The sequence below is a fragment of the Trichoderma aggressivum genome, assembly GCF_033847375.1.
Source record: "Trichoderma aggressivum f. europaeum strain CBS 100526 chromosome Unknown scaffold_003, whole genome shotgun sequence".
Lineage (NCBI taxonomy): Eukaryota > Fungi > Ascomycota > Sordariomycetes > Hypocreales > Hypocreaceae > Trichoderma > Trichoderma aggressivum.
In genome coordinates, this window is record NW_026946369.1 from 1,431,258 (window position 1) to 1,444,227 (window position 12,970).

Here is a 12,970-nt window from a genome sequence, read left to right on the forward strand (position 1 = left end):
GACTGAGATATAAAGCTATCGACAACACAAAATTATCTATTTGAGTGAACATGATGTGATGTGATAATTAGTATGATTCGTCAAATATTACCAAGAGAACTTTGCATTGAGATCTATTAAGTCATTATTTTGGCTAACGCAACATACGTTATATCTCATAGACAATGTTGTAGTCATTTCGGTATTATAGCATCTCCGCATACATTGTAAATAGAATTATTTTGTAGAACTAACGAGGCCAAATGTATTCGTTGATAGGTCTATCCATAACTTAGAACCTGTTATTCGCCCTTCACCCCTCTTGCATACCACTTGATTGTAAAAGACTTGATGCTTGTGCTGTCATTCGAGACACCAGCTGCCGCATCAAACTTGTCAGAGTTGCTGAACAGTATCAGTGTTTTCAACGATGCATCCTCCGCACAGTTGCTAATTGCCGCCATGCCTGCGCCCTCAGTAGCCACATGCTTCTCGTGAACCTTTGCCAAGAGCTCCTTATCGCTCTCATCGGTGGCTTTCAACAAACGTGTGTACCGGCACTCAACTGCAGGAGTTCCCAGGACATTAATTCCGTAATGCTCGACGGTAGGTGCTGCACTCATTAAAGGCGTGGAAGCTTCGAAAAAGGGTTTTGCTGCTGGACCCGCGATGAACGCTACATGGGCATCCACACTCTCCCAGTTTACTAACGAAACCATTGTGGAACTGGGTTTATCCGTGCTTGTAGTGACGACGCCAGCCATGGCCAAGATCAAACCTGGTCGAGCTAAGAGAATAGGCTCTAGAGTGTTGCGGTATACATCTTGGTACTGTTTAGGGGGAACGCTGAGGCTCGTGTATACGAGTTCCCCAACAATGTTGGTCTTTGGAGCCATTGCGGATAGATGTATGCCTTTAGTTGATGCGTATGTAAGTTGACTCAGGCAAATGTTTGTCTAGGATTCTCGATAGGTTACAAGTAGACTTGTGGTATTGACTCAGAAACATATTGCATCTACTTGTATGCCTTGTAAGCTGCAGGCGGTGGATACATGTACTGCCGAGGAGGCGGTGTTTTGCGGCCAGTTTAAAGCCGTAACTCCTACCGCCACCCGGCGCTCTAGAATCTCAACTCAGCTTATTTTTTTGGGGTTCAACTCAAATATTGAACAATTGAATAATAAGCTAAATTTTGTGAGTAGCGGCCGGTACTCATTGTAAAGCAGAGTGGAAACGAAGCGGGGTTTGTCGGTGTAAGATAAGGTGGACATCTATATGGAGTCGAGGCGAAATGGCCTGACATGATACTCGAGTGTTGGTGTTCGTATTGAATACGATATGAAGCGAGTTTATTACTGGTATTTGCATGACTTGAATTCAATCGCCGGAAATATCTCATAAAGCAGGATTCCGAGTGTCCCAATGATCCGCTGGGCCTTGGCAGTGACCGAATGGCCCGAGAGATTCTGGCGATGATAAGCGCAAAACAGGCAAACTATCAGCTACATCGTATTTCATGAAACAATTTAATCTTTCACAAAGTTCAAGGTTACTTTCTGCTTTTCCGCAAGATGATATAGATTTATACATGCCAAATCCGGCTGCTAGATGTACAATTGCACAACTCGATTGGAGCGCAGTTGAGATTGATCGCCAGCTAGCGCCGGGCTACCACAGCATAATATGCGGGTGGATGTAATCTCTATACGAAATGCTGGACCTAAATGATAAACATGAGTAATATTGAATCAAGAGTAAGAATCATGGTTCATCTACCATTGGCCTGTCGCAGGCTGTCGGTCATACGTGAGTACTTTGCGTTACGCAAACCTACAAACCTACATACATTGATGTTGTGACAGCTTCAAACTGTACTATGCTGGGTAATGAAGTACGAAGATATGTAGACTTTAATATATCATGATATAGTCGGCAGAAGAGCTCAAGAAACTGCATTGGATTGTTCATGAGTGCATGATCTTAGCTTCAATACAGCGTGATCACTTACACGCAGATTCAACCGTATAGAAGGAGTGAGTATACGCAATGTGTCTATAATGAATGCCATCTACCGTCATGCCCCTTGACCATGCAACTACCGGCTAATAACTTGTTTCTTGCATCAAGCACATGCGTATCCGTACATGTACACACACTGATGGTATATTGGACGGGGGCAGTCTCAAGCTGACACAGACGTCCAGTAGTACTACATGTAGGTAGTGTCTGGTGTTGGACTGCGAACATGACCCTGATGGCCTCTGTAGAGTAGTTGCAATACCATAACATTACATAGTAGTACATCTAAGCAACAATCTAACCAAACTCGTCTCCCCTTTCAGACTCTATACGAATACTCCGTATGACTTCAAGCTGTGTGATGATGGAGTGTGTGTGTGCCATGAATGACGAAAATGATGGCATCGCCCACAGGCCCACCTCCGCCGTGATACAGGGCCATTAGCGCTGTGCCTTAGCACCTGCTACCCCGCAAGGCCCCTGCAGACGGGAACTTTTGGCGGTGCTGTGGCGAGCATGATTGGCCCGGGTCGGCCCCGTCCAGCGCCCATTGCTGCAAAAAGCGGCTTAGCCCGCGAGCAGCAGCGGGCTTGACCCATCTCGGAGCTGGAGCTCTTATCTCTGGATGAAACAGATGGACATTGATTGATAGATAGGTACATGTAGGTATGAGAGAGGCGAAGTTGGCGATTACATACAAACTCCGTGCAAGGAGTTGTTGATCTCCAACTCGCCGTTTTCTACAAGTACTTCTTCTTCTTTTCCCATCACCGTTGCCTTTCTCATCTCCCCATTTCCTCTGTCGCGATACAAGGACTGGGAGAGAGAGCGAGCCATGGACGAAAAAGCCCGTCTTCCTCCCTACAGCGCGTCGGGGCTGCCACTGCCAGCGTCTGGAGATGCGCATTTCCGCCGTCGCCGCGCTGGATTGCGCCGGTCTCGCGTCTTGAAGCTGTTCGCCGCCACTTGTCTGACGCTGCTGGTGGCCGGGCAATGGAAGCAGATCTGGCGAGAGGATGCCAAAGGGCCGCTGCTGTCGCTGGACAAGCTCAACGATGACCTGCAGACCTGCCAGAAGCTCAGGCACAAGCCGCAAGATCCCATCGGTCTAGGACGAGACAAGAACGCCAGATGGATCGAGGGCGGCAAGCCTACCCTCATCAAGAACGCTACCATCTGGATTGGCGAGCCCGTCGAGGGCACGAGCGAGGCCGATGCCAGAGCCGGCAAGGGCTGGGAATGGGTCCAGGGCGACGTATTGCTCGAGTACGGCCTCATCCAACGGGTCGAATCTCACATCTCGTCTCGGGCGCTCCCGCAAGACACTCAAATCTTTGACGCTGCAGGGCGTCAGCTTACCACCGGCATCATCGATATGCACAGCCATGCTGGTGTCGACTCTCTGCCATACCTGAGGGGTTACGCTGATACTAATGAACTCTCCGACGACATCACGCCCTGGGCACGATCCATTGATGGCCTCAATCCTTTGGATCACCAGATTGAAGTTATCAAGTCCGGCGGCGTCACCACTTCCCTGATCCTCCCCGGCTCCGGTAATAGCATGGGCGGTGAAGCGTATCCCATCAAGCATGCTGTTGGTCCCAAAGACGGTCGAAAAGAAATTAGCGCCCAAGATATGCTGGCTGACCCAGATCGCAATTGGCGTTTTATGAAGATGGCCTGCGGAGAGAATCCCAAGAGAGTGCATGGCGGCATCGACAGACGACCATCCAGCCGAATGGGCGAAAGCTACGACTTTCGACACGCCTTTGAAACGGCCCGCGCCCTGATCCAGCGCCAGGACGATTGGTGTGACAAGGCCGATGCCATTGGTGTTGAGAACATGGACGAGTACTTGCCGCAGGTGTTACATTGGGAGTCCCTTGCCGCAGCTCTTCGTGGCCAGGTCCATATCAACACCCACTGCTACACCATTACTGACCTCGAGGCCATGGTGGATCATACAAACGAGTTCAAGTTCCCGATCCGGGCCTTTCACCATGCTCACCAAACCTATCTGGCTACCGAGGTACGTCTGTTCAGGAACAATTTTGATGTGACAAAGTCTAACCCTGGTAACTGCGTGTAGATCCTGAAGCGCACATATGGAGGTCGGCCACCCGCGTCTGCCCTGTTTGCCGACAACATGTACTACAAGACCGAGGCTTTCGAAGCGTCCGAGCACGCCGGCAAGTATCTCTACGACGCCAACCTCACCACGGTATACGTCAGCGACAACCCCGTCCTCAATGCCCAGCACGTCCTGTTTGAGGCCGCCAAGGGCTATCATTACGGGCTGCCCTATCACGCCGCTCTCTCTGCCGTCACCAGCGCACCTGCAGAGCTGCTTGGCTTTGGAAAGAGGCTAGGAAAGGTCAAGCCGGGTTTCGATGCCGACATTGTCGTTTGGGACAGCGATCCTCTAAGTGTCGGAGCTACTCCCGTGCAGGTTTGGATCGATGGCACCGCGCAGTTTGAGAACCCTGTTGAGCTCTTGAAATCCACGGTGGGCCCCATCGTGCCTGATGAGGCGCTGGCTGATATCATCGAAGAGCCAACCGAGATTCAGGATGTGGTTTTCCATGGTATCACCAAGGTCCTCTTGTCTGACGATGAGATTTTGGAATCCAACGACAAGCCCTTGGACGTGTTTGTGTCCGGAGGCAAGATTGCCTGCATCGGCCCTTGCAGTTCTGAATATGAGGCGGCTGCCAAGGCTGCCAAGGTGCATGTCGAGTTAACCAATGGCTATCTTACCAACTCATTCACCGGTGTCGCCGGTACCATTGGATTGAACGATATTGATGGAGAGGATGTAACGGATAACGGGCCAAATCCAGTTGCCTTCTCTCGTGCCGTCGACGGGCTTCGACTAGATAGCAAGAAGCTCAACGTTGCCGCCAAATACGGCGTGACCAAGGCCATTTCAGCACCGAAGCTTTTGGGCGGCAAATCTCATCACGGAACCAGTGTTGGCTTTCTCACTGCGGCCAGAACGGTCGCTGAAAAGGGCGCTGTATTCGACGCTGATTTGGCTGTGCATTACACTCTTGACCTTAGCTCCCGCAGCCTTGGCAGCTATTCCCAGCTGTTTGGCCTGCTGCGAAGCAAGCTCTTGGCTGCTGCCTCCAAGGACAAGCCAGCTGAAGACCCCTTCTCAGAATTGGCCAACTTGCAAAAGGTCATTGCCGGAAAGACGGTGCTAGCTCTGACAATTGACAATGCCGATGGCATCGCGACTGCACTGAGGATCAAGTCCGAGGTCGAAGAGCTCATCAACTCCAAGATTAAGTTGGCTATTCTTGGCGGTTCAGAGTCTCATCTTGTTGCGACGGAGCTTGCCGCCGCAAAGGTCGGCGTCATCCTGCTCCCACTTCAAGCACACCCGAGTAACTGGGATCAACGCCGCTCGCTTCCCGGTGCGCCACTGTCAAACGGCACGACCATCGATTATCTGCTCGACGCCGGCGTTACAGTCGCTATTGGTTTGCCCGAGGACTGGTATGTACGCGACTTGGGCTTCGAAGCCGGCACAGCCTACCACAACGGTAACGGCCGACTGAGCGAGAAGTCGGCGCTGGATCTCGTCAGCGTAAATGTGCATAAGATTCTCGGAGGTGAGCTGCCAGAGGCTCAGACAAAGGGGCACTTCATTGTGAGCGAGGGAAGTCCGCTGGAGATTGGATCGCGGATTAAGGCCGTCGGTGCCGGACGAGACAAGGTGGCTGTATTTCAGTAGACAGATGTAGGATACATAGATGCAGATCAGATTATTGTGCTGATGCTCATCACATCAAGTATGAATACCACTGTTGATTTCACATGACCCCCTGAACACTCTCCTTGTAAATACACGCTCACTCTTGAGGATTCCAAAAGGATCTGATAAGCTCCAACGGGACCCCAGCTTCACTCCCGGGTGACTATGGAATCAGCATGACAAATGTGTAAACGCGCTGCTTCGAAAGAATGATGGCGGCATCGATGTGGGATATTGAAGCTTGACTCGGCCTCCCGCGCGCGGCTACGACCAGCCCTATTTCCAGCGCGCGCGCTATCAGATGGGCTTTGCGTCTGATGATTGGTCAATTGTCCCATCCCGCCGTTAATAAGCGCAACTCGGACGGATTTGATTCATCAAAGTGCCCCTTGAGGCTTGCAAAAGATACCCGCCAGGAGTTTGCATGAGGGAAAGGCGAAAGCGGGGCGAGGCGCGAAGAAGCACGTCGACTTTGATTTCTACAAGTCGTCTGGCTTAAGGTTTTTCATCTCTTTCGTCAGCAGAGAAATAGATAAAAGGGTCAAGGTCCGACCGGTTGAGTTGGAGTTTTGTGACTGCGCGGGATTTTGATGAGACTGTTGTTGAAAAGACTCTTTGCCTTGGTTGGCAGATTGGTGATACTAGGCATACTGTTTCGATACGCTTCAACGTACTTTCTGAGCCGCAAAGCTACCATGACTGTGGCTCCTGTGATTGCGCTCTCACATGGCGGAGGTGAGATCTCATTTCATTCCTCGTCTGGTGGTTACACGACTGACATGAGAACGAACTCTTAGGTCCCCTCCCCGTCCTTGGTGATCCCTCTCACAAGGACATTGTTTACTCGCTCAAGAACCGAGTGCCCAAGATTCTCAAGCTCGGCACTCCTGAACAGCCCCGTGCCATCGTCCTTGTGACGGCGCACTGGTCGACGGAGAAGCCGACCATCTCATCTGCGGCGTCTCACAGCCTCTACTATGACTACTACAACTTTCCTTCTGCGGCCTACTCGCTCAAGTACCCAGCGTCAGGCCAGCCAGAGGTTGCGCGCGAGGTCAAGGCCGCGCTGGAAGAACAAGGTCTTGCATCGGTTCTCGACGGCGAGAGGGGATGGGATCACGGCGTCTTCATTCCCATGCTGCTGGTGAACCCCGACGCCAGCGTGCCCATCGTACAGGTTTCCGTCCTGGAATCGGAGGACCCGGAGAAGCACCTGCGGATGGGAGCCGCGCTATCGAAGCTTCGCCAGAACAACATCGCCGTTGTCGGCTCGGGCTTTGCGTCCCTGCACAACTTCCAGGCCTACCAGGAGCTGCGATCCGGGTCGCCCGCCAAAGTCAAGGAGTGGAAGAACAAGGTCAGCCAGTGGAACGGCGCGTTGACGCAGGCGGTCGGCGCGGAGAGTAAGGAAGAGAGGTGGCGAAGGGTGTCGGGATGGCGCCGGCTGCCTCACGCGAATGACATGCACCCGCCGATGAGGGGAGAGCATTTCTTGCCGTTGCTTGTGTGTGCTGGGGCGGCGCTGGAGGGGGAGAAGGCTGGTGTTTATGAGGATACGTTCTTGGGGAGCGGGATCAACACGTATTATTGGGGGGCGGAGACGGTGGCTTAGGGTTGGGGGATGAGGGATGCATGTTTTAGGGAATAGCGATTACTGAGATTGAATAAAGGGTTTGTATTGTTGGAGTTTGTTGATATAGTCTCTATGACGGGTGATATAATTGGGATATCATCAGTGGTGGTTGTGTGTGGTAACGCTTGTGTTTGTAACTGTTAGTAGTCTCGAGGGGCTTACAAGATCTCATGTTGCAAGTCAATTCTCCCTTGGAAAATGAATGAGACTACGATATATCAAAGATCAATTGAACTGAACACTCGTGTCTACAAGTTCATCTTCGCACATCAACACCCATTCTACTCCAGGGTAAGCAATATGCAATACGCTCGAAGGAGCGTGAAGCGTAACGTTGCAGCAATACGATTACGAGCGGGGTGTTGAATGCAAAGGCGCATGTACAGTAGTCAGCAGAGTGGTGATAAGTGATTACGGTGAGTTTATGCTGCAGTTTGTTGTTGTTTGTTTGTAAGTTGTCATCTTCACGAGACGGTAGATTGAAGTTGCGCGGTGGAAACGTGGAGCCATATTTCGACTTTTGGTGTTTCGTACTCCTTTTCGTAACCCTGGAATTACCAAGCGCAGAAATACGTAGGACTGCCTAACATTTGAGCAAATCTACGCCGAATTACAGAGTGCTCGCATCTATAATTGGGCATCGCCCTGGAAGGAATGAGGAAAAGATTCGGAAAAATCATCCAAACCAATCAGACACGGCATCGCCGCATGACTAGCTGGTCCTTGGCGATTCGGCCCGCGGACCCCGAAACACCGGAGCCCGAGGGCGAAAGTTGGCATCGCCCGATACGGATGCGGAGCGGAGCAGGATCAATGATTTCATCAAGAGTCGGAGGCAAGAGTCTGTCGTTGAACATGCATTGTCGAGGCGGACTTGGGTGAGATACGCGTACTCGTACGAGTCCTCAAGTGAGCGGTTCGTTATAAGAACTTGAACTTGAACTGCCTGACATCTCAACGGGGCTCCATGTTAACGTTCCATCAAACCAAAAGGCAAAAGCTGGTAAAAGAGGCTAGTTAGTCTTACCACATTAGCCTACGAGTACACCTTTTCACGACAGCTTCGACAAAGTCGGGGACGAAGCTGGCGGGTTGGATTGAAGATGGCTATCTCAGAAAAGAGACATGCCGTGCCTGTCAGCGGAAGCTCAGATGCTGCTGAACAGACGGATGTTAGTGTAGATGTGCCGATTGCAGTAGAGGATGAAACCTCGACGGGCGAGAAGAAGTCTGGGAGTCCGTATCTGGTAAGTAGTATGGGGAAAAGGAAAGACAATGCCTAATCTTCGAGGCGTTTAGTCTTGCTTTCTTTAACATCAGCTAATTGTGTCTCGTTGACGAATACAGAGAATCTTTACCTATGCAGGGCGATATGAACAAATCATATTGGCCATTTCGATTCTCGCTGCAATCGCTTCTGGAGCTGGCATTGCCCTCCAGAATCTCATTTTTGGAAACTTTGTCACGACCATCACCGATTTTGTCATCGATCCTGCGTCGGGTGGTGAGAAACTCCGCCATGATTCCGCAAAGTTGGCGTAAGTTCTTCCTCTAAACCTGATCTCTCGGAGACTGCATGTTGCGAGACTGACACTATCAAAGGCTCTACTTTGTCTATCTCGGCATCGCCAGATTTGTCCTGTCTTACGCATACAACGTCCTCTTGACATACAACGCATATCGAATCGTTCGAAACATCCGGCATGCATATCTCAAGGCGGCGCTGAGCCAAGAGGTTGCCTACTATGATCTCGGCACAAGTGGATCGATTGCGACGCAGGCAACCTCCAATGGAAAGCTCATTCAAGGCGGCATTGCAGAGAAGCTTGGCCTGACGTTTCAGGGACTTTCTGCTTTTGTTACTGCCTTTATCGTTGCGTTCGTTACTCAATGGAAACTAACCCTCATTTGCCTTTGCATTGCGCCGACTACGATAGTCGTCATGGCGTTTGTCGGTATCAGCGAAGCAGGCGTCGAAACCAAAATCTTCGACACTCATGCCAAGGGCAACGCCTTTGCTGAAGGAATACTAGGCAGTGCGAGAACCGTACATGCCTTTGAGATGCGATCGAGGCTTGTTAAGAAGTTCGATGAGTACTTGAGCGAAGCTCACAAGTATGGACGCCAGCTCTCGCCTTGGTTCGCGGCGCTCTTCTCGATCGAATACACAATCATGTATCTGGGCTTTGGGCTTGCTTTCTGGCAAGGCATTCATCTTTTCGCCAACGGAGAGATCAAGTCGTCAGGCGCAATCTTCACGGTGTTGTTCTCCGTGACGATTGCGACTATTAGCATTACGGCTTTGGCTCCGTATTCTATCGAATTCGCGAGAGCTGCGTCGGGCGCTGCCCAGCTTTTCGAGCTGATTGACAGGCAATCCAACATTAATCCATTTGATGGATCTGGAGACAAGCCCCCGGAAGTCATTGGCCATATCGAACTGGAAAATGTCGACTTTGCGTATCCTTCTCGGCCTGGAATTACTGTGCTAGATGATTTTTCACTGATTGTTCCAGCTGGAAAGGTTACAGCTTTGGTGGTCAGTTTCTTCCCCCCTTCTGACATTTTGTCTTTAAAAAATATTGACATTAGCCGTACAGGGTCAAAGTGGTTCTGGAAAGAGCACAATTGTTGGCCTCCTTGAGCGTTGGTACAACCCCAAGTCTGGCGTCATTAAGCTAGATGGCAAACCAGTCAACGAACTCAATCTTAACTGGCTTCGAAAACATGTTCGACTCGTCCAGCAGGAGCCCGTGCTGTTCCAGGGTTCGGCATTTGACAACATTGCTCACGGTCTGGTTGGCACAAAGTGGGAGCATGCCTCTAGAGAGGAAAGGATGGCCCAGGTGGAAGAAGCTGCTAAAATTGCTTTCGCCCACGACTTCATCTCGGAACTGCCAAACGGTTATGACACGCAGATTGGACAGAGAGGCGGTTTGCTCTCTGGAGGCCAGAAGCAGCGCGTTGCCATTGCGAGGAGTATCGTTTCTCAACCCAAGGTTTTGTTACTCGATGAAGCAACGAGCGCGCTTGATCCTCACGCCGAAGGCGTTGTCCAGAGGGCACTTGATAGAGCTTCTGAAGGGCGAACCACAATTGTCATCGCTCACAAGTTGGCGACCATTCGCAAGGCTGATAACATCGTCGTTATGAAGAAAGGAAAGATCATTGAACAAGGGACACATGCTGGCCTAATGAAGCAAGACGGAACTTATGCCCAGTTGGTGCGCATCCAGGATCTAGCTGTCTCAAAGAACCAGTCGGATACCGAATCAGAGGACCAAGATGACGAAAAAGAAGCACATGATCCGGCTGATCTTGTCAAGAGCTTGAGCCGATACGCCACAAGGGATCAAGTGCGCCTCGAGCAGCAGAAAGAGAGGGACAACTACGAACATTACGAAAAGCTGGGATTCGTGTCTGTCGTCTGGAAACTTGTGGTTGATCACCCAGAGTTGAGGTGGGCATACATATTCTGCGTTCTTTGTTGCCTTGGAGGAGGTAAGTGATGACCAAGACTTGGAATGGCAAAGAGATAAAATTCTAACTTTTCATCAGCTGCTGGATTTCCAGGCCAAGCGATTCTTTTGTCTAGCACGATCGATGTCTTCACTTTGACTGGCTCAGAAATGACCAAAAAGGGCAATTTCTTTGCTGCCATGTTTATTGTTCTGGCGGCGGGCTGCTTGATCTTTTACGGAGTACTAGGGTTTGCTACCAATGCAATCGCTCAGGTACGCTCTCTTCTCTTATTTTGACATGGGCAATTCCATTGTTTCAGTACTGATTGCCCCTCTAGACTCTATCCCACAAACTTCGACGCCAAAGCTTGAACGATATGCTACGCCAAGATCTCCAGTTCTTCGATCGTCCGGAAAACAACATCGGCGCCTTGGCTAGTCGCGTCGACGCCAATCCACAAGCCATCTTAGAGCTCATGGGCTTCAATATTGCTCTGATACTGGTAGCCGTGTTTAACATCACCGCATGCAGCATCTTGGCTATCGCATACAGTTGGAAGCTGGGACTCGTAGTTGTCTTTGCTGGCTTGCCACCAATGGTAGGATCGGGCTGGTTCAAGATCAGATTGGATGTAAAGCTCGACCACGGCATCTCAATGCGACAGTCGAGAAGTGCTGCTATTGCTTCGGAGGCTGTCACCGCCATACGGACTGTGTCATCTCTGGCTATTGAGGAGTCGGTTCTCAATAGTTACACTCATGAGTTGGACCAGGCGATTGTTGGATCGGTGAAGCCAATGTCCATCATGATGGTTTGCTTTGCTTTCACACAGTGCATCGAGTATTTCTTCCTTGCCTTGGGATTCTGGTAAGTGGCCACATAAACGATCATCTGGTGACAAATGGGATGCTGATACTCGGGTCCAGGTATGGATGTCGCCTTGTCTCGTTTGGAGAGACTAGCATGCATAACTTCTATGTTACCTTTTTGGGTGTCTTTTTCTCTGGTCAAGCAGCCTCACAGCTGTTTCAGTTTTCGACTAGTAAGTAAACTTTGTTCCTTTTTACCCATCGAATTCGTTGACTGATATCTGTGTCTAGGCATCACCAAGGGCAAAAATGCGGCCAATTACATCTTTTGGCTTAACCAACTCCAACCCATTATGCAAGAAACACCAGACAATGCAGATAAAGGTCCAAAGTCTGGTGGCCCAATTGCCCTTGACAGTGTTCACTTCTCGTATCCCCTGCGACCAGAGGCGCCTGTGTTGAGAGGTATTAATCTAGAAGTATGTACACAATCAGCTGAGTGTCGCCGTTCGTCCTCTAACATATTACAGATTCAAAAAGGACAGTTTTATGCTCTTGTTGGCGCATCCGGCTGCGGCAAATCCACCATGATTGCTATGCTTGAGCGGTTCTACGACCCTTCCACTGGAAACATTAGCATTGACGGCGATAAGCTAACGGAGCTGAGCCCGCGACTATATCGCCGAGTCGTCTCTCTGGTACAGCAAGAACCAACTCTTTTCCAAGGCTCCATTCGCGAGAACATCGCACTCGGTATTGATGACCCGACTGTCGGCTCTGGCGAAACCACGGTGGAAGTCACAGCTTCGGACTCAAAGGTTGAGGCAGCTTTACGCGCTGCTAATGCTTGGGATTTCGTGTCTTCGTTGCCTGACGGTCTCGCCACTGCTGCTGGTCCAAACGGCACACAGCTCTCCGGCGGTCAGCGTCAACGCATTGCAATTGCTCGCTCTTTGATCCGCAATCCCAAAGTCCTGCTGCTCGATGAAGCGACCAGCGCATTAGACACCGAAAGCGAAAAGATTGTTCAGAGTGCGCTGGCCGAGGCAGCAAAGGAAGGAGACCGAATTACTATTGCGGTAGCCCACAGGCTGTCGACAATTAGAGACGCAGATATGATTTGTGTCTTTTACGGAGGAAGGATTGTGGAGATGGGGAAGCATGTTGATTTGGTAGCGCAGGGCGGCATGTATAGAAAGATGTGCGAGGCGCAGAATTTAGACGGATGAGATTTTGTATTTCTTGCTTTTATAAATTTGGCATATATATTTTTGTAAATTATACAGACACCACATTTCTACTTCT

General features: G+C 50.4%; 4 protein-coding genes across 4 annotated transcripts; 3 read left to right on the top strand and 1 right to left on the bottom strand.

The window, feature by feature from the left end:
• Positions 1-281: 281 nt before the first annotated feature.
• Positions 282-875, bottom strand: Triagg1_1561 (uncharacterized protein; the record flags this gene model as incomplete). Its single annotated transcript, XM_062895645.1, has 1 exon — positions 282-875. The coding sequence occupies one exon, from the start codon at positions 873-875 to the stop codon at positions 282-284; it is 594 nt and encodes a 197-aa protein (XP_062759900.1).
• Positions 876-2,833: 1,958 nt separating this feature from the next.
• On the top strand, positions 2,834-5,740 carry Triagg1_1562 (uncharacterized protein; the record flags this gene model as incomplete). The annotated part of the gene is made up of 2 exons (XM_062895646.1): positions 2,834-4,030; positions 4,091-5,740. The coding sequence occupies 2 exons, from the start codon at positions 2,834-2,836 to the stop codon at positions 5,738-5,740; spliced, it is 2,847 nt and encodes a 948-aa protein (XP_062759901.1).
• Positions 5,741-6,456: 716 nt separating this feature from the next.
• Positions 6,457-7,373, top strand: Triagg1_1563 (uncharacterized protein; the record flags this gene model as incomplete). The annotated part of the gene is made up of 2 exons (XM_062895647.1): positions 6,457-6,496; positions 6,559-7,373. The coding sequence occupies 2 exons, from the start codon at positions 6,457-6,459 to the stop codon at positions 7,371-7,373; spliced, it is 855 nt and encodes a 284-aa protein (XP_062759902.1).
• Positions 7,374-8,497: 1,124 nt separating this feature from the next.
• Positions 8,498-12,894, top strand: Triagg1_1564 (uncharacterized protein; the record flags this gene model as incomplete). The annotated part of the gene is made up of 9 exons (XM_062895648.1): positions 8,498-8,641; positions 8,742-8,932; positions 8,997-9,933; positions 9,995-10,895; positions 10,953-11,128; positions 11,194-11,723; positions 11,783-11,898; positions 11,957-12,144; positions 12,196-12,894. The coding sequence occupies 9 exons, from the start codon at positions 8,498-8,500 to the stop codon at positions 12,892-12,894; spliced, it is 3,882 nt and encodes a 1,293-aa protein (XP_062759903.1).
• Between the last annotated feature and the right edge of the window lie 76 nt (positions 12,895-12,970).